Below are 22,133 nucleotides of genomic sequence, written 5' to 3'. Positions count from 1 at the left end.
TAAACAGGAGAACATAAGTACATTTGTTCCAGGATAAACTTATGTGTCAAAATGTGTATCAGTGTGTTAGATAATGAGTAATTTTTTCTTGTTTGAAATGACATTTTTTGAATGAAGAACCCATAAAAAAGTTGTTGGACTGAAGGAGGGGGGAACTTTGGGTTTTGATAAATCATGTTTTTATTTAGTGTGAGGTGTCCCTGCCCATGTCAGGGGGGTTGGAACTAGATGATCTTGAGGTCCTTTCCAATCCTAACTATTCTATGATTCTATGATTCTATGTGGAATTTTACAGAAAAGTAGCGTTCTGCTACTTTCCCAGGCTATAGGTCATCAGTTATATGGTTGAAAAAAAAAAAGAACATTGATCAAAAAGTGGGGTAAGACACCACAGTCAGTCTAATAAAATTTTATTACTTTCCCATGCAAAAAATATTGACTAATAAAAGTTAGTTCAAATTCCAAACTTAAGCTTCATTACGTTCTTGCTAAGCTCACAAGAAAATACCAAAAATTCAAAGCATAATTGGAAAATAAAAATGGGCAAAATAAGAACCTCATCCTGATACTTGTACTCACATACAGTCACTGAATTAAACTGGCTCCCTGTATTTTACCAGATTTGTTTGTACAAGTAGTGCAGCATCAGGCTGCAAGGATTTTGAATAAACCAATAAACTCTCTTGTAAGAGTTAACATGATCACAAAAAGATTCAGCCACCAGTGTGAATACAGATTCATAAAGGCCATAAAGAATTATTAATTCTTTATCACTGGCTACAAAACTGAATCCAGCCCAAAAGCTGCATGAGTCGCTGCTGCTGTGCTTCTGTTGTAGCTTGTCACTTCTTTCACAAAATAGACATTTCATTTCTGTCTCCAAGACAATATATTCTGCCTGAAAACCCATATAATATATCTCATGTGACAACAGTCATGATAATGATGCATTAATACCTTCCCTGCTTTTAAATAATCCACACAAGGAACCCCAGTAAATTGCCCGGTGTACAAAAGGAGAGGAATGGCGCAGGAGAAGGGAGGGGGGCGAGACAGGCAGTCTTGGTTAATAATGTGGTTGAACATGAAATAGATCTCACTATGAAGAAGCAAGAACTTACACGTGGATGCTTTATCAGTTGTTTGTCTGCTGTTCTTTGATTTCAGTTTTCATTTCCTGCCTATGATAGACAGAAAAGTTTTTTTATAAAAACAACCCATGTGAAAAATTCAGGGCTGTTCTGAATCTCTTCTCTGCCCAGTGAAGGAAATGAGGTAAATGAATTGAAGATTTTTAACAGCCAGTGGACCTGAAATAGGAAAGACTGGGTCTAGGAGAGGAGAGAGGGCAGGTACGCATCAGGTAGGCGTAAAAAGCAGGACAAAAGTAGGACCATTTCACTACATCAGCTTATTTGGGCAAAACCTCTGACTGAACTTGAGGAGCAGTAGGACTTGATTTGGGATATGTCAAAGGTGGAAAAAGGTCTGTTGGGAACATGGTGAAGAATTGAGTTAGGGCAGGGAAATACATACCTTCTGGAAAGGAAGATACCAGAAACAGAAACAGCAGGACCCAGTAAACACACAGAAGCTCCTGGAAGCTGCCAGACTTCAACTGATAAAATAGTTGTTATAATCAGAAAGGAAAATAGACCTTAGTGTTTGTGTTTTCCCAGCTGCAAGCATGTGTGCCTGACAATTTTGTTATTTGAACAGCATGGTGGAGAAGTGCACATTTGCTCTCCTCCATTCGTGACTTGTTGACAGCTCAGTTAAAGTGTGGCTCCTTTGCAGGACATTGTCAGCAATCTGTCTTAACATAACAGCAGTCCTGCTGATGTCCTATTCCTGTTGAAAATGCTTCATCTTAAATCCAGTTGTGTGTTATGCACTGTTTGAAAATTCACCTAACTCGTGGCAATGGCCTAGGACAAGAAAATGTAGCACTTTACATCTTCAGAGGATTATATGACCACAAGTGTTGTTTTCAAATCCAGTATCCTGTCACAAATACTTGATTGTAACAAGACTTAGAGGCATTGTTCATTTAGGACAGCTTTAGATTTTGAAGGACTGCAGTTCCTGCTGGCAGTACTTACTTACCTGTCTTAAAAATTCCTGGGGAACTCAGTGACCCAGAGGAAGTTCCTACTTTTCCAAGGTAAGTTAAAGATACAAAGACAAAACCAGAAAAAGACCATCTCGTACAGTACCCATGTTACCCAAAAAGAAATCATAGTTTCTTTGTAGAAGCTCAAAAGCATTATTCAACAACATGTTTTCTTGCAAAATACAACAGAAGCAAATTGGAAAATGAAAATTCCAAGAAGCATGCAACCATATTAGTAATGAGATCAAACAACTACATAGTGTGTAAGAACAGCGGATAAAGGCCACAGGAATGTTGCAGTTGTTGGGAAGTGTGTAATACTGGCAGAATAGTGACTTTGGAGTTTTTAATTAAATGAATGAAGGGAACACCAATCTCATGGCAACTGGCCATGATCTTGGCTAAGTGAGAGGATGTGTGAAGACTCGTGGTGAGTTGTCTGTCCCTTCAGCTTGCTTCCCAGTCTGCTTGCTTCCTACGCTGCTTCCCAGTCCATAAACTGAATTAGTTTCTAGAACTAACATAGCTGCATACATAAAAAAATCCATATGAAAGCTAATCTTCTCCCTGTTCTTCACATATCAGTTAGTTAGGGTCAAGCAATCTGTTAAATAAAGAGTACAGTACCAGGTTGTATTGCAGTGCTGCAAAGAGGTATTAACTCCTAGTTCTTTACTGTGGCAAGGCTTATCCCTCCTACCACTGTGGTCACAAAGGAGGAGGAGATAGCCTGTTCCTCCCAGGGCTTTTTCCTGTCTCTGCTCTAGATTTTAACAAAAGCTGAAGGTCCAGCTTAACTTTAATGTGTGCCAGCTGTGCTGGAGAAGAGCAGAAAGTCAGTCTGATTCAGGATTTTCTTCTGACAGACTCCCAGAGGAAGCAACTGATGAATTGAAACATGCTAGATCTCCACCCTGCACTGAAGAGCTTGTGAAAACACACCACTGCAAGTTTTGGTTGCAAGTTGTTTTTTAAATCAAAGTCAGAACTGTGTGTCTTCATAGTATGGTGGAGAGTTGGGCTTCTAGGCTCAACTTCATGTTTTGTATTCCACCAAACTATGTCTTTGACCATGCATCAGCGTTATCTTTGAAAGCCTGGCAGCTAAATCCCACTCTTGTACTGTTCTAGCCCAAGTTCATGTTGCAGGGTCTGTTACAACCTTAGCACTGTTCAATGTGTTTTTGTCATTCTTGGCAAGCCAGGGAAAACAATGCATTGTGTATAATGTATGTTTAATTGTTTACAGACAAAAATCTTTGCCTTGTTTGTTGCAACAGCTGTAACTGCTGGAAAATACAGTCCTGGATCAAATTATAGTGCTTGTTTTAAGATTTCTGAGTCTAAATTTAGGAGAAGTGTAGGCTTTTTTTTTTTCCCATTTGTTTAGTAATGAATAATGCAGGCAAAACTAGAATTTGATGATTTAAAGATGTGAGGTCATTCAGCCCATTTTTCATTAAGGACAAGAATTTTCTGTATTTAGATTAATTGGTCATTCATCTAGCATAATTTTTAAATATAACAAGCATAGGAGCATACTTCACAGGAGATTAAACCATAGACTAATAAGTCACTGTTGGAAAGACATTTTTTGTTTGTTAATCAGTTTTAGTTTTCCTTTTTTTTTTAATGCCATACCATTGCCTGCAATTATAGTCCTTCCTAAATTTTTATAAAAGAAGCGTGTTCTCTTTGTTGTAGGTGTCCATCTCCTTCATATATTTTCAGAGCGCTCTCTCACTTCTTTGCATATTGCTTAGGCAAGAAAATATGTCTGTTTCTAGCTTTTAATCTTTCTTAAAAATTCAGGCCATCTGATCCCCTCAGCTTTTTTTTTTCATGTTCTTTTCAAAACTCACACAGATTTTCCCAGCTTTTTTACACTCTCATTGTGGTAGTGAAGAGAGCTGATCTGGTGGTTCGAACATCAACCAGGGCTGTATTATGGGTGGAGTGTCACCTGCCACAGTACCCTGCTTAAGCTTGTCTATACAACAGTAGCCAGCTTTGCTGCCCTGGCACAGAATGTATCTTTTAAATGTGTTTTCCGCTGTCTGCTTAAGTCCATCTTTGAGCTCCTAAGTTTCCCAGGTTCCTCCTTGAGCTCAGCTTGTAATTTAGGAACACATTAGGTTGCACTTTTCCAGGGTGAACTTTCCCCTTCCTAGGTTGTGATGGTGTTTGTGATTTTTCCATGTCTGCAGTGGAGATGGATGGCTGTGCTGCAACCTGCATTGCCTGCAGGTTTGGATGCATCATCATGTCCTGAGGGTGCTGGCCTCACAGCTGCAGCTCCAGGCTAGGCTCCACAACTGCTTGCCCTGATGGCCTTCTCACAGCCTCAAGTCTTCCCATGTCAAAGATAAGCACAAGGAGCCTTTGTAAAATGCCACAAGATTAACTTCTAAAAAACACTACAGAGGTACACTGTGTTGCTCCTGCCTGTAGTCTGGGACACCATGCCAGCAGGGTGGGCTTCATTGCCAAACTGAGGCTGATGAACCAAACAGTTTGTCTGCTTTGCTCTTTTATTTGCATGCTTGTTTTTCCTGTGCCTGACGGAATTACCCGAGGTCCTCTCTAGTTTGAGAAATTGTATGATTAACAAATGGAGAACAGGATTCCCAGATTCCAAACCAGGATGATAAACCACCAAAAATTAGCTTCAGACTATACCAAGCCACTTACAACTGGTTATGTGGGTGGAAGAAGACTTGCAGCTATTCTCATCCCTCCCCATCTTCATGGGCTGCATAATAACTACAGCTCTTGGGATGTCTACACTTCCTTTTAACAGTTCTTAGTCTTATTCTGACTGTGTGGCACAGACCATCACAGAAGGTCCTTCCTCCATGCTGGAGAAGCTGGTGTGCTTGCAGGCTGGCACTGTTCTTTGCTCAGCACATTGTGTCTAGCTTAAATAACCTTTGTGCTATATACTACCTTTCCAGAGGCAGTCATGACACTGTATAAATCAAATTTTTATTTTCTATGCATACATCTTTATTAAATTTACAACCTTCTGGTTTGTTCTGGGCACTCGATAAAGTCCATGCATGTCTTCATAATAACACAGATGACAGATATGTCACAGGGTATTTCTAGTTTTCCATTACACATGCATATTCACACACTCATCTGTTACTAGTTGCAGGGTTCCTGTCACTTTAGACTTGATAGGATAAATCTTACTAGAAAATTCTTTGCTAAATGACACTGTTACATAAAATAAGCCTCTGCCTGGTGCTGAGCTTTATGCTACTGAACTGAACACCTCCTCAGATCCAGTGCCTGGGTTGTTAGCATAATCCTTTGCCTACAACCCCCTCTCTGTTTTTCATACCACAGATTTCTCTCTATGCTAAGCTGATACCGAATGTACATGCCATGTAAAAAAAAAACACATTTTCTATCTCTTGAAATATCAAGAAAAATGTACTCCTGTTTTCCTGGGTTGTCAGTTTGATGACCAGTCCATGCTTAACTAGAAAATGTCTGAGCCTGAAGCTCAAATTTTGCAACTCATCTGCAGCACTGGAAGCTAAACATAATGGCTAGATCTGGGGAATTTGTATATCTTGTTGTCAGACCATTTTAAGCAGAATCAAGTAACATCCCATTTTTATGTGACCCTTGACAACAGGGTTGGCTTTTTGTTTGGGTTTGTTTTTTTTTATTCTAATCCTTTTTATTTGGGAAAATATTTTAAAGGTACAAATTGATATTTAACGGCAGACAAAATTTGTTTTCTAGGTCCCCTTCTTTTCATAAGCTGCAGAAGCCTTTTTTTAGTGTGTGTTAATAATAATTCTGATGGTGGCAGCTATAAACATGCTTCCTTTAAATCAGCATTTGGGTCCTGATGTATTTCTTAGGTGATGTGTAAAAAAAATGCTCTGCAATGAAAGTTTTCCTTGGTCTGTAGTAATCAGGCACTGTTTTGTCTCATTGTGTGTTCTTGATTCTAGTATTGTTGCTGTCCAACCACCAGTCATATAAAGAAGCATAAATACAAGCTCTTGCAGGACCCTCTAATAAAGAAGTCTATGTATCCCAAATTGTTAACAAAGACCGTTAAACAGGCTGGATGTGAGCCAAAGCACAGGCACAAGGTTGTTTGCACTGTCACTTTTTTGGCATGTCTGGTTTGAGGCCAGCACAACCCTCAGGCTATTTTCAATACGTAGTTTATAGTGGTCACTCTTGTTTTGCAGAGTAATAATTGTGTCCTAGGACAGTCATAGAGTCATACTATGTCTGATCAATCTCTACCTCATTTTACTTACTAATATACATGTAGCCCAAAAGTTCTTACACATTGAGGTCAGTCTTTCATTTTCTTATCAGTGCTTGACATCACAGTGAGTGACAGAATTAATGGCATCTGTTAGGCCTGGCTTTCAATATTTGCAGGCTTACAGGCAATTTGAAAAGAGAATATTATCCTGGGGAAATAAAAAAAAGACAGCCACCTTTGGGCCATGAAAATTAATCTCACACCAAGATCCATCTCATAAGCTTGAAACAAAAAAAAATCCTTGGAAGAGGACAGATAGTCTGACTGCTCCATGTGGGTTTTGTTGCATGTTGAAGAAGCTGTTTGTGACGGAAATAAGCTGCTGAAAATTTTGTTTTCTCTAGAAGTGAACAGAAATTGGAAATCCTGCGTATATATGAATATCTAAACCAAACAGAAAACAATTACTGTTTTTACAGAGGAGGTGAAACTTTGGCATGTGACTGGAACTTACATCCTTATTTCAAGATGAACAGTGTACTGCATGTCCATATTATCTCTGAGCTGCCTATCCTCTAGGCAGGTATGATGAACACGAGATCTAATGTGTTTATGTTATGCTCATTGTTAGCAAAGAGCCTGGATATATCAGTCACATTCATATTCAGGCCCTCCATCACTTTTCTGCATATGACTGAGTTTATACAGAAAAAAAATGGTACTATTGAGTTTTGAAGGGAAAAAAATAAAAAGAGCAGTCAGGGCAGACAATACAAAGCAGCAGAAAATAGGACACTGCTCTCTATATATGTAATTTGTCTCCATCACAAATATGTGAAAGTAAACACTCTGCCTTCCCGCCTTAGAGGCAACTTTGCGTGCTGGTATTGCTACTTCAGTGCTGGTTCAGGTACATTTTCCAGGTGCATTAAGAAGTAGTTTAAAAGCAGAGAAAGCACTTATAGTGCCAGTAGCTGAATTCTGGAGAATTGCATGGCTGCCTGTCTTCCCTTGGTTTAGTGGCTATCTAGTTGAGCTTGCCATCCTGAGCAAAGATGATCAGGGTGTTCAGGAGGGCTCTGTTATAACCAGCAGTAAAAACAGACTGTATGTTTGGTACATTAAAAATGCTGCCTGGTGTTCAAAAAAGGACTCAGAGTTTTGAATCACAAAGTCTTTCTGCCAGAGGGTGCAGGAGTACTCTCCTCCTGTTTTCTTCCCATAGACCCGCATTGCTGATGGAGATGAGAGCCTAAAAACCTGGCTTGCTCAGACCAGCACTGCAAGGCCAGGATATAATGTGTTTGGTGCTACCTTGACATCTTTGTAGGTGAGGAATGAAGCTACCTCCGGCAGTTTTTATAGCTCTGATACCACACCCAAGTATGTTAAAACTGTCTGTGTTTGTTGTCTGGAGAATATCCATTACTGGTTTCCAGAGAAGCTGCTTACACCCACAGACCTCACTCTTTTCTGAGCACAACCCTGTCCTGCACCCATGGGGAAGTGGTGAAGACATAGATGATCACACATCCCCACCTCTGCCTGTGGTCCACTTGGAGGTGTGGTACTGCCTTGGTACAGAGATCATCTGCATCCTGGGGGAGATCTGCTATGTGCAGACATAAGTCACCATGTATCCCATGTCATCATGTCACATTACAGATTAGTTTCTTGGTTTTCTTCTTTGCTCAGCCCAGGCTCTTGGCACGAGTTCCTTTCTGAGTCCGTGTGTGCCATCAAATAGAGTTTATGGTTTGTATCTTTTTCTCCATTTGCATTCTTCTAAATAAGAGCTTCTTCTTATTTCCTGCCTCTGCTTCTGACCTCCAGTAGTCCCAGAATATTTATTTGTATTAGATGTGTTTACAACTTCTTTTTTTTTATATTTTAATTCTTTTTTTTTTTTTGGCTTCAACTGTGTGAAATTTTCCAGGTCATTAGTATAAAACTGAAATAACCTATTCCTCTTGATTTTTATTGTTTGGAAAATATTTAGCCTATTATAATTCTACAGCAATCCTTAGTCTATTTTGTTATGCTTGTATTTAGTTAAAATTTAAATAAAATGTGTCACACACTAATTCTGACCCAGTGCATACCTTCCTGATTCTGAGATCATGGTCTCAGTTTAATATTTAGAAGGATTCCCCAGGCTGGCTTTTAGTAAGTTGATCCCAAACCTGATAATGTGGTTTAGTCAGATTGTTTAAAAAAAATATGACAAATGTAAGGTGTTTTCTTTTTACCTAGTGTTCATTCGCTGTGTTACTTATAACTGATATTTGTAAGAATATGCATAAGAGAAATGAGAAGTGTGACTGTTCTTTAGGTACTTGTACTTAGTTTTAGCAGTGTCAATGGCATTTTTAGGAATATGCTGAAAGTCTAGTCTGGATAGTTTTCTTTTCCTTACTCTAGCTGTTTGATGAAACCCAGGTTAAACCCATGCTGTTTGCAGTAAGTCTTGATAAAAATGAGCCATGGGGTAGCATACTGCTGTTGGAGTCCAGATCCACAAGGCAACTTAAATGCATTTATGCCAATGCCCACAGCATGGGCAACAAACAGGAGGAGCTGGAAGCCACTGTGCAGCAGGGAAATCATGACATAATTGCCATCACAGAAACTTGGTAGAATGATTTGCATGATTGGAGTGCTGCAATGGATGGCTACAGGCTCTTCAGGAGGTATAGGCAAGGAAAAAGAGATTATTGCGTTGTATGTCAGGGAGTGCACCAACTGCCTTGAACTCAATGGTGTGAGTGAGAAGGCTGAAAATTTGTGGGTGAAGATCAGAGGGAAGGCCATCCAAGCTGATATCCTTGTAAGATTCTGTTACAGGTCACCTAGCCAGTGTGAAGCTACAGATCTGCTGAAGGATAGGAAGGCTCTGCAGAGGGATCTGGACAGGCTGGATTGATGGGCTGTGGCCAGTGGTGTGAGGTTCAGTAAGGCAAAGTGTCGGGTCCTGCACTTAGGCCACAACATCCCCATGCAATGGTACAGGCTTGGGGAAGAGTGACTGGAAAGCTGCTCAGTGGAAAAAGACCTGGGAGTGCTGTTTGGTGGCTATCTGAACATGAGCCAGCTTGTGCCCAGGCAGCCAAGAAGGCCAACAGCATCCTCCTTAAATCAGAAATAATGTGTCCAACAGGGCCAGAGAGGTGATCATCCCCCTGTACTGGGCACTGGTGAGGCTGCACCTCAAATACTGTGTTCATTTCTGGGCCCCTAACTACAAGAAAGACATTGAAGTGCTGGAGCTGGTATAGGAAAGGGAAGCAGAGCTGGTGAAGGGTCTGGGGAACAAGTCTTACAAGGACTTGCTGAGGGAACTGGGGTTGTTTATTCTGGAGAAGAGAAAGGGGGGACTTTATAGCTCTCTAGCAGGTTGTAGTGAGATGGGGGTTGGTCTCTTCTACCAAGTAACAAGTGATAAGACAAGAGTGAGCAGCCTTAAGCTGCTTCAGGGGAGGTTTTGACTGGAGATTAGGAAAAGTTTCTTTACAGAGAGGGTGGTCAGGTCAGCCCTCAGTGGTATGTTTTAGTGGTGGTCTTGGCAGTCCTGGGGTAATGGTTAGACATGATGATCTTAAAGGTCTTTTCCAGCCTGGTTGACTCTATTATTCTGATTCTGTGATTCTAAATCAACTGGTTTTGACCTTAACGAAACCCTGAAAAAGCTAAGACAAAATGGTTCTTGTATTCTTCAGAGACTATGTACTCTTGCTATTTTTGTGATTATTGCTATCATCTTAGAAAGTTTGTGTATCAGTCCTTTCTTGTTGTCCTAGAAAAGAAAAGCAATGCCTTCCAGTCAAAGCAGGAGGATGAACAAATTGTTTTGCTTTGCATTATCTGTGAAACATAACACATGCTCCTGCTGCATGCTTACTGCAGAATGAAACAGCATCCTCTGGGAGAGAGCTCAAAAACAAATGGATCTTTCACAAAAAAAATCAATAGGCTGGGATTGCTGCTAGGACAGCTAATGTCCCTTACCAGTACCTTTTTACATTGTGTCCTCAGCTTTGCAATTAAATTTGCTTAGCTCCATTAGAGTTTTTCATTATTATTATTATTCCTCCCATGTTTCTCCCAAATCACATCTGAAAGTGTGAGTGTGCATGTCAGAGCACTTAGCAGATCCTCCTAGTAGAACCACGGAAAAGTTGGAATATTAAATGAAATTAGGCTTCTATTTGCAAATTATCATTTCCACTGATTATGAAGCATGCTTAAGTCTATAAAAATAGGTAGAAACCGAAGTGGAAAGAAGACTGAAAATTAATAGGTAGCTCCTAGGAGGTTTTCTCTCATTAATATTTTTCCTTATGCCCATAGTACTGGGGCCTCTCAGTGCATTCCCATTTGGTATGAGTCACACCAAGAAGGAGGACCTGAAATAACCAGCTGTCACTGCCTTCTGTTATCTCTGAATGTCTTTTTTGTCCACCTGGACGCTACCAGGCAAGTGGAGTGTCAGCTTTTTCAGTTTTGCTCAGGGCAGATTTGCCTTTTACTAGAGAGGCTTCTTCTGTCAGTCAGCTCGGCATAAGTCCACCAAAGCTCTCCCAAGGGCACCAGACTCTGACCTGGGAGAGAGTTTTTGGCTCATGGAGTCACTCCTCCAAAGCTTTTTTCCACCTGGCAGCAGTCCAACAGCATCTTGATGTGCAGCATCACACTGACCAGGACCCCTCTTGAGGTCCACTTCCCACTGCCCTAGCAGAGCTGGGGCATCACAGGGAGACCAGAAAGCCCTGTGAAATGGACCAATACTCTGGCCCAAGTATGCTTAGACACAAGGTGAGAAAGTAACCCAGTTGCCTTCAGCATCTTCCATTGTCACTTCCTAGAAATGGGCACCACAGACCTTAAGGCACAGAGTCACTGCTGAAAGCTTGTCTCCCATTCTATACAATAGTAATATAAAGGGGGCAAGCATGGAGCAGCCAGATTCTTATCTTAACACAGGTGTCTTGCATCTCTGGATAGCGATAAGGTGAGTTATAGCTCATGTAGAAACTATGAATGCATTGGCATTCTGTAGCATCAATTGCAGGAGAATGGCAACAGTACCCTCATTAGTCTGACCTAGAAAGCTTATAGGGCACTTGTCAACTAGAAAAAACTCCAGGTCTCTTTATCAAAGGAGCTCATGCCAAACTGGAGGATAGTCTACAGAGGAAGGAAATGCTGTACAGCAAATCTAATTGGACTTCAGGGGAGCATCTCACCCAGTGGCACACAGGAAACAATCACTTATGCGGAAGGAGATAGCAATTAATAAAAAAGCCATGAGGCAGTCAAAGGGATGATAATATGCTCTAATGCAAAAGGGAGTATCCAGCCAGGGACAGCTCACTAATGGGAGTTTCTAAAGGGTTGCTCTTATGTTTGGTTTTATTTTCAGGGGAGTTTAGGGACCAGAGCACAACCTTTCATAGTAGCATTTTAGTGGCTTTTGCAGTGCACATAGAGCTGAATTGCATTACTCATGAATGGGAATTCATGAGTGTCAGATAGGAGAACTGAATGACCTTGAGCACTGGAGAATTGGTTTGCAGTGAAATGCAACAGCCCAGAAAGATCAAAGAGGTCACTCATGTAGGGATTAACAACAAATACATTTTCTGTTAAATGGTATCTTATTGGTTCCCAAAAAGGTGAGAAGAAAATTTCTATATGTACTAGGCATAGGACCAATGAGGAAGTATTTGTACAGTTTCAGTTCCCAGAGCATAGAACAACCACATCTTTCTTGGACTGTGCTCAAGGAACAACTAGAGGACAGAGAGGGGAAAAGAGGACATTTCTTACTGAGGGCCAAGACAACTTGGCTTCTTAGTGGAACACAGCGGATGCTGAGAGGAGATGTAACATCTCTCCAGAAGTACTGCAGAAAGCAAACTTGGGAGAGGAAAAAAAGGACAAAGCTGGTGCTTACATAAGTGCAATAAAGATAAATTTAACTTGGAAACAGCCAACCAGTGGGGTTTGAAAATGACAACCTGGAAGAGCCTTTCAAGTTTTGTGTCCCAGTGTTTAACTGCAGAAGTAAAATTTGCCAGTCAGGTAAAAATGGCAAAGGAGGGATTACAGAGTATTTACAATGAATATTAGTTGATTTATAATTTGTTTACAAATGCTTAACTTTAGTATGACCCAGAGTAGCTGTTAGCAAAGAAAATCCCTTGTACATGTAAGGAGAGGTTTCTGTGATAAATAGAAAAATTAAAGGTAATGCACAATTTGCACTGCATGGTGATGAAGTCCTGTGCACTCTCCTGTGGGCACATGCATCAACAGGGTGTTCATTGTCACTGTAGTGTTAGATGACATCTGAGTTTTCAAAGGCATAGCTATCATCTCTTCTGAGCAAGTAATATCTGACCTTTTAGAGAGATCATTTAAATGTCAGTGTATTGGGGAGTCTTAACATGCACCCAGTATTGCCTAATTCTAAAACTAGGTGAAGGATGAAGAGAAATATTGACCAAACATAACTGTTACTAAATATCTTTTTCTGCTTCAGTTTTACTTAAAATTTTCATAAATAAATGTATCAAACTGCAGTTAACCTAAATCATGATTACAGACTTAAGCTTTTGAAATTTTAAGTATCTTGTTCTTTCCACTAAGTTATAGCTAGTAAATGTGTCAGAACAAATCAAAGAGTTATTTTATATGTTATTTTGCACTAGCATTAATTTAGTCATAACAGATAAGGTTGTAGCTATTGATATGTTGTGGCAACTGGGCTTCAGACACTCAATTTATGTCTTTTTTTAAAGGGCAATAATCATACTATCACATTAGGGATCGGATACTTTGGTGGCTGTCTGACCTCTTGCTACTGGCTTTAAAATAGTGGTGTCATGGATGGCCTACCTTTATGGGACTACATCAAAAAATAAAAAAGAAAAATCAATATAGTTAAAGTTATTTCTTAATTTCTTACCTGTTCCAGTACCAGCTGCCATCAGTAGTAAAATGTGCTTGTACTTCCAGTTTGAAAATTAACTACCTTCAGAGTACAACCACCTGATTTTGTTAAATACTTTTAACTGTCAGATAAAAGAGCTTGTTGACATTGGTAATGGCCTGTTGTAGCTAACTACAGATTATTATCAGGAGAAATAAGGTTAAGTTACCTCTAACCTTCCTGAAAGACCCTGGCCTCCATTTAGTGTTGCAATCATTACAAGGCATGATTTCCAGATAATGAACAATCATTATTGCATGCTTGCCAAATTCAGTATCTTATATTTTAAAGCCCTGGTCACTAGAACTGAACAGAGCAGTTACTTACTCCTTACCGTAGGTGAGAAAGATGAAGCCTCTTACTTCGTAGTCAGTAGCCAGCTATAGGAAAATCTGTATCTTTTAGCATCATTAGGGGAAGTGGTGATAAATATCATTCTGATATGAATATGAAAACTGGCAATGTGATGAACTGAAAATACCATCAAAGAAAAAGGCATTTTAAGGTGCACATCTCTGTGCTTTTAGTTATCTTTAAGAATAGAAATTGGAGTGTACTAAAATGCTATCTAGGAAATTATAATTAATCAGTGGAAGTGTACAAACTTGAGTATTTATCCTAACAATTTTTTGAATGGAACTATGACTTTTCTTTTGTCCGTTACTTACCTAACGCTGTTTCTTTTACCATTTCCTGGGTTTTGGGTTTATTTGCTTGAAACACCTGTTTCTTTATATATAAAATGTAATCCCTATAAATTCAGTGATCAGAGAAAATGTTGGTAATTTTTCCTTAGTTTGTTTCTGTTTTCCTCTTTCTCATCTTTACTTGCCCCAAGAACATGCCTGCATTTTCACCATTCTCCCCCTTACTTCTCTTCCACTTCGATGACCAGGTCACACTAGAGAAGGTTATTTCTTCAGGAGAGGACCTTATTAAACCAGTAGGCCTTAAACATCAGTCTAGGATGCTGTCTGGACTCTTCTTTCCACAATGCTTCTGTGAACCTTTCCCACTCCCTGAAGCAGAGAGCATCATCTCAGATTTTATTATCCATAGTTTATGGTTGTTTTGGCAGATAAGCAAGCTTTTACCAAACCTAATCTAATCACCCAGAGACTTGCAGATTAAGGGAAAGAATTTATAGAGGATCTTATAGAGATACGGGTCTGCTTCTTTTCACTGGAGAGAACTGCTCGTGTGTTGTGCCCATGCTGTGGTGGTCATTGTATTTCCCAGGCATCACGCCTCATAGATGTCACATACCAAAGTGACTAAAGGCTGGCCTACAGTGATAAAGTATGTAAAAAGTGAAGAACCACAGGAATGTTAGAAAGTGCTTCTTGCTTTTAATTTGAGGACCAGGCAGTAATTCAGCATAGCTTGGAGGACTCACGTGTTTTGCTGTACTTGTGATTCAGAAAAATGAGTCATGGACAGCATGCTTTTCAAACTGATGAGCTTCCAACCTCATTCCTGATGTCTCCCTGATACCTCCCTGTTCATACCCCTGCCAAACCCAATGGCTTGACCCTGGCAGAGCCTGTGCTGATACAGGTCATGGACTCCCAGGCTACAAACCATTTTTCACAGCAACCAGTGCTATCTGTCTTTACAGTCTCATATATCCTTGATAGCACTGATTTTGCCCCATGATCTCCACCTGTAAAAGCCCTAGGTGAAGCAAAGAGTATTTCCCTTGACTCCTTTTGTCTTATTAGAGATCAGTGGTGGGAGACAGGCTATAGACAGAGTCTGCAAAGGGAAGAGTAGCTTATCTTTGTCTCAGAGCCAAGAACAATATATCAATGTCCATACATATTTATGTATTTATACATATTTAAGGACTGACTCAGGATTTGTCTTTCTGAGGTGTAATTTTGAAAGCTGAGGTATGGAAGTAATTTTTCTACAATAAAAGTAGCTGCTATCAGAAGGTAATTGGTAGCCCTGTTGTTTTCCCTGTATTTTGCTGCTTGTAGGACAGTTAATGAAATGTGTTGCTGAAGTCTCATTAATGTTGTTATGTTACCATGCCACATATGCGAATATAGAAGCACTGTTGTCAGGCTGATGTAGCCAAATTATTACTACCCTGTTTTTCAAGTATTTCATTTAAAAAGATGTAATTTTTGTTAATTAGATATTATAATATCTAATATAATATACAATTTTAAATAATGAAGAATAGTCAAGTGATCTGTAAGTGATCATAATGAAATAGTCAAGTGATCATATGCAAATTCATGTAAACAGGGTAGTATGAATTGAATACATAGCACTGAAAATAGATTTGTCCTTCAGGTTCTGTTAGGGACAATGCTGAGAAAGGAGGAGAGGGTTTTGTAATGATGAGAACCACTTTGATATTATTACTTGAAATAGCTACAAGCAGAAGCCATAGATAATAATAATCTTCAAACTGGAGAGGTTGAAAGCTTCGAGAAGCCAAGAATGACTACAGCTGCCTTGAGTGATGGTGGAACAAAGCCATATAGTTGTGAATAGTTTATGCAGATGAAATAAAATCACCGAGTCAAAATGTGCAGTCATCAGGTTTTAGATCCAAGAAGCAGGTGGCACATGTCTATCTCAGGGTTTTGGAGGGGTTCCCTGGCATCACCCATCTCAAAGAATCATAGACTAAAGCAACAGTTTTGACATCTACAATTAGATAACACAAGGGCACCATCACTTCAAACACAAAATTATTCCTTGTCTGTGGTCTTCTCCAGACATTCAATGAGGCAGATTGTTCCTGTTTTAAAATAATGCCTCAGAACAAAATGCCACTTTTTTCTGGAAGTGCTAAATGGAAGCTAATGACAGAAAGGAAATGATTTCCAAGTTTTACAAATGGCAACCACTGCCAAAGGATGCATGAGCTTTTCAAATCCATTTTTATTTACTCTAAGTCATGGCTTGTCAAGAACTGGGCAACAAAATGTGTAAAGAATGTGGCCCACAGTTCCTGAATTATTTATAACCTGGTCATAGTATTTGCAGATCTCTTTACTGTTTGTTTTTTTAATTTTTTAAATCTGCATTTAAAATTTCACCAGTAATATTTTGCTTTTGTATTCTTAGAATAAAATTACCACTTTAATTATTAATGCTTTAATAGCTCTGCATTTTCAGTGGTCATTTAGTGACTTGTAATGTGATGGCATTTCTTAACTTCTACTGATTTTCTTTTGGGCCCCAGTATCTCCCTTAGCCCTGATCTTCAGGGCTTCTATTTCTACTACTTCTAACACCTCAAATTTGAGAGAAAGGAACATTTTAAGAAGAAGCAGCATCAGCAATACTGAATAAACAATTTGTGACTTTTAAAATATTTGAATATTTTTCTGTAGGAAATTTAAAAAATTAAAATACCATGTATATTGAGTCTGGATCTGAAAATGATTCTTCTTGACTAGAGGAGAATTTTACTGATGAAATAACAGATTATGTGATCAATTTTCTCTTTTCCACTCCTAAGAAATAATTGAAATATGTACCTATATTTATGGTGCAATGTGACACTGAGTCTTGAGAACATCAGCAGAGCAGCTGCCTTTCCATTCTCCCCTTCAGTTGCCATCTTAAAAAATGCATAATCAGTGTAAAATGGTGAGCCCAGGCACTGATCTGTTTTCTTTAAGTGCTTTCACTATAAATTCTGTTATTAAAAATAAAAATTTTGGTATGCCGTCATTTCAGTCCACGTTCATTACCTGCATGCCAATCATCAGCTATTCACTGCATGTGTGTGTTTAATAACCATTCTCTAATGTTGCCTTTTTTTTTTTCATTTTTAGTTGTTTAATTATTTTAGTTGGAAATTAGTAGAAGCGCCAAAAGATTAAAGAAATGGCTACTTCATTATTTAAGCAATGATTGCTCATCACTGGTCAGATAAGTGGATTCAGATTCATGTGACCACATGTAAATATCTACAATTTTAACATCTGTATCTAAGCAAGTCCTCCCAGGCTCCCTCTATATACAGTGGAGAGAAAAAAAAAAACATTTTTAGAATGAAATGTGATCCCAAATTAAGCTTCTAAAATAGATGATTTGTACCCTGGAAATGGTAGTTTCGGTTGACCGTAAATGGAAAAAAGGGTGACTAGCTTAGGTGTTTGCTGTGTAGATTTCCAAAGGCATATGAGAGGAATCCCATCCCTGTGCTCCAATAAATCATGAATGCCCACAGGTTTTGTGTGATGACACTTCCAATGTAAACATACTGTGGCTTTGTTTTTTGATCTAAAGGACATAGTGCTATTCAGTGCTCTGCACAGATAAGCAAGTTCTGTTCAGTAAGGCCACCAAAGGCAGTATACTGATGTTAGGACTACATTTCAAATGGCTTAGATTGTCCTGCTTTTCACGCTAAGTAGTACCAGGGTATTATCACTTCCACATTCTTTCCAGAATGGATCAGTTTGAACAACAGCATTAATATCTGTATGTAGACATAAAGAGGTGGTGTTTAATATTTCTGATGGAAGATAAATGTAATGGTCTTGTCCAAATTAGATCTTGCTATGCAAAGGAGCATTTATTATTAATAATAATAATACCTATTTTTGTCTCAGCAAGCTCAGAAGGAGCTAGTTTACAAACAATGAAAATGGAGGAGCCTGAAAGGAAGTAATATTTAGAAATAGCACATAGCAAGGGCTTCTTGCATTAAAGGAGGTTGAAAAAGGTGACAGATAATGAATGCTGAAAGACTTTTTAGGTTCTGCAGTTAATTTAGGACATTACCTTAATGGTGATTTTTCCTGTGGGTTTTTCCCCTTAGGATGATTTCCAGCACGCAGCCTCAGAAACCAACTGGGAGTCAGTCACAAGCTCTGTCTCAGTAAGTAATTTGTTACTATTTTGCCCATGGATGGGGTGATAGGAATCCCACTCACTAAATGGCACCTGTACAGAGGAACCATGTATTCACCTTTGGCAGAAGATGGATGAAATAAGTATTTATCCAACTCAACCAGTGTGGTTTTTAGGAGAAAAGACTGAGGATATTCCTTCAGCTGTTGTAACCACATGAGATAGTTACTGGGAAGCATTTCTTGCTTTCAAACTCATGCTGACAAGATGAAAGTACAAGATATAAACTTACAATTTTCAACTGTAAAATGTCTTAACCTAAATAGAAGACTATACTAAAACAGGCTGGCAGGAAAATGATTCTAGCTTTTCATTGACAATAATGAGCAACCTGATATAGTTGAAGATGCCCCTGTTCATTTCAAGGGTGTTGGAGTAGATGACCTTTGGAAGTCCCTTTCAACCCAAACTATTCTATGATTCTATGGGGGTTTTTAAGTGTTTGTAATGAAGTATTATATCTGAAGTATCTTATTCATCAGTGAAATGCAACTTAGGAAAAATAAAAATGGAAAGAAATCAGGAAAACAAGTAATCTGTTATAAAATTTTATTTTACTCTTTATTACATTTGATATGTGTCATTGGCAGAAATTCTCCCCCTTTCATTTCCAAAGTAAAGATAAATACTGGTTTAGCATCAGAATTCATAACATGATCAGTCCTCTTCTATGTTCTCTGCTGGCTGGTCAGAACCATGTTACAGCTCTTGTAAGTCCCTCTTAAAACACATGAGACAAGGATAAGTGCTCAAAGCAGACTTGAGACCAATGTTTTGAGCATTCATAGAAGAGGATTTAGTGGTAGCACCTTTGTTACAGTAGCTGCTAGGACTTGCCAGTGGAGGAGCAGTAAATAAAATACTGGCAAATTCTATTGATCAGTGTGCAAGCCAGACAGTAAGTAGAGAGAAGATTCGGTATGGCCAAAATTAGAAGAGGTTAGTCCTATCTCACTTTTGTTTACCCTTGGGTTTGCAAATAACACTTGCACTTCATGATACAAGTAATTTATAGCCTTAAAATAATTGTATTGAAATTCCTGAGTAGTAATGTTAGCGGGGCTGAGATCTACTGGATGTGCCAAGTAGGGGATGCCAAAACACTGTGTTACTGAGAGACATAAACTCAATTTTCATTCTAATATTGGGCTGGAAAGGAAAATCTGGAATATTTTGTTTAAAAATATGGTAGGCTGATATTTGAAAATGTAAGCCTAGGGCTCCCTCATCAGGTAACTATGAAAATGAGATCAAGTGTATGGTAAACGCCATGTTAGTTACCATCCTTTACACCATAAGATGCACAATACACCAAACAATAATCCAGTATTATTTTCATATATATATATACACACACATATGTATATAAAAGCTCGTTTATCTTTGATGTCTATTTGTTACTGAAAAATTGTTCATGTGTTACAGGTAGGGTAGCTCAGGACAAATATTACAGGTAACAAGCCGATGCCCAAGGTCATTTGGAAACCTACAGCTAGACCAGAAGCAAAACTCCAGTTTCATTGGTTTTCCTATGCTATCCCCTATCTAATAAAACAAATCTTCTTCCACTGTACATCCATTGCACCCATGAGCCTTTTCTTATCCTCAGGTACAATAAGGTAGACAGGTTGAGTGATTTTTCCCAAAGGCACAATGAAAAAAGTATAAGAACATCCAAATTCTTCAGGACAGAAAAGTTCAGGAATTCTGCTGTGGTCCTGAGGAACAGAAGGACAAACTCAGACCTGCCAACACATTGATGTACTGTTCTGCTCATAACTCAGTTTGCATGGCAGTTTTGCTTCTCAAACCTACAGGGAACCCAAAGACTAATTTTAGAATCTGGGTACATTACAGCTCTAGGAATGAAAACTTTAGAGGGAGCAAATTATTTCTTGTCTGCAGTCATATCACAGAGTCATATTTTGTCATTTTTTTCCCCTCAGAAAACTAAAACTAGTACTTTTGCCCATAACCCAGCATGGCAAACCCAGAAAAAAAAAAAAGGAAATAAAATTTACTCCTTGTTAGGTTAATTTCCATTACCTGTGAAGTAACGTTATGACCAACAAACAGCTATGATGTACATTGAACTGTCTGCCAACCTCACAATACAGATAGGAAATGGAAAAGAATGGGGAAAGAGAAATCAAGGGTAAGAGCACTGGCAAAAAACCCAAAAAAATAACCCTTTGTTTCCTACGAAATTGAAAATACTTTCAGTGCTTTTAAGAGATGTAGAAGAGGTACATAATGTGGAAAATGTTTGCTCTTCAATGCTTCTTGCATTTCACTCCTCCTCTTGCCCTTTTTCTGGATTCAGTCTTGGAAACCAGATTACAATGAGCACAAGCTCTTCTAAAGCTAGTGCCTCATTCTTGGCAGGACAGAAGAGAGCCAGTTGGGTTGGCAGCTTTGAAGTTGCTTTTGGGCCTGTCACATGGTGTCACTGCCAGTAGGTTATGTGAGTTGTTGAAATAATTCCTCTTGACTAGACTGTCACTGAGAAAAAGTTAAGCTTTCTTCTGTGTGTGAATGAGGTAGCACAAATCTCTTGAGTAGAAATTTTTGTATGAAAAGAAAATGGGGAATCCCTGCTGCCTGTTTGGTTTGAAATGCCCTGCAAATTCACAGCCTGACCTGCAGTTCTGTAATTAAATGCGTAGTTGAACATGTGAAACAAAACCTCTTGCGTGATCTCAGCCATGTACCTATGGCCTGATTTTTATGCTGCTGTCTCTTGAGCATCCTTGCTTATTTTTGAAAGGCAGTCAGGGCCTGACATTTCCCTGTTGGGCTGCAGTCACAGATGAGCCATGAGCTCCATGGCGCTCTCCTCAGTAAGCAATAACATTAGGGTTCATTTTTCTTTTGTAACCTCAAAGAGTGCACTAGCACAGCACAGGGTCTCCTGCAGCATTGTTTCAGGTAACAATGCTGTGTGCTCTTGCCTGGTGCGAGCTTTTCAACTCTTTGAGCTCCTGTCTCTCTGACAGTCTCTACTGCAAGCCACTTAGAAGTCTGGAAAGATTCTTAGAGATATGCTTTCCCTTTTAGTGGGTCATGAATTTTTACAGCCATCTGCACTGTGTCTTATTTAGCTCTGTATTGTAGAGGCATTGCAGTCACAAGTGGGCCCTTTGAAAGTTCTTGTGCTGTTGGTGAGAAGCAGTAAAGCACAGCTATGCTTTATTGACTACCCTATTGTATTGTTTTCTATTTATTCTGGTTTTTTTATAATTTGAACTGTCTGTAATTTCAGCAAGCATATGCAGTAAAATATCAAGGGTTGTTACTTCTGTGATATAACTTACCATTACAGACAACTGGTTTGTTTTAAGAGACATATATGCTTTAAAACTATTCTAGTAAGCTTTGAAGGACACAATCCTGCAATAAAGTAAGTAACTTTACTCGCATGAGTGGACATTTCCGTTACTACTCAGCTGAGTAAAGCTGATCACAAAGATCAACAGTTTAACATATGCATTTATTTGGGAAAAAAAATATGTTGGGGAACAATTAATTTTAAATGGCATGTTTCTGCCACTTTACTTCAAAGGTGGGTTCTAATAAGATAAGAGCGTTTCTAGGCTTTTTTTCCCCCCACTGCTTTTACTCACAAGACCAAAATTAAAACAAGTCATGCTCTTTCTTATGCTTCTTCTTGGACAAAATCAGGTATTTTGATTGTGGTCCTTCAGAGAGTAACAGATCTGCATTAATAGTTTTCTTGCATGTATCTTTCACATATTATTAGGCTTTGTGCTTGCACAAGGGAAAAAGTGATATCAGGGTAGTGAATATTGTGATTCTAACTAATGATTATTAAAAATATTTGAAGTCCTCTCCAGGAAAATGAAAGTGCTGCAATCTTTCTGACAAATTCAAGTTGTGCCACT

At 39.0% G+C, this 22,133-nt stretch overlaps 1 protein-coding gene across 5 annotated transcripts in view; it reads left to right on the top strand.

Moving 5' to 3' along the window:
• Positions 1-22,133, top strand: part of PDGFD (platelet derived growth factor D) — a 138,144-nt gene that overhangs the window by 89,474 nt on the left and 26,537 nt on the right. For 4 of the 5 annotated variants that reach the window (XM_034074472.1, XM_034074470.1, XM_034074474.1 and 1 more), the window contains one exon: positions 18,140-18,199. The exons of the other annotated variant lie outside the window; for it this stretch is intronic. In XM_034074472.1, the coding sequence (XP_033930363.1) occupies positions 18,140-18,199 (60 nt within the window). The remainder of the gene's footprint in view (positions 1-18,139; positions 18,200-22,133) is intronic. 5 annotated transcript variants of the gene reach the window in all.

Source organism: Melopsittacus undulatus, chromosome 2 (assembly GCF_012275295.1).
Source record: "Melopsittacus undulatus isolate bMelUnd1 chromosome 2, bMelUnd1.mat.Z, whole genome shotgun sequence".
Lineage (NCBI taxonomy): Eukaryota > Metazoa > Chordata > Aves > Psittaciformes > Psittaculidae > Melopsittacus > Melopsittacus undulatus.
This window is presented reverse-complemented; position numbering and strand designations above follow the sequence as displayed.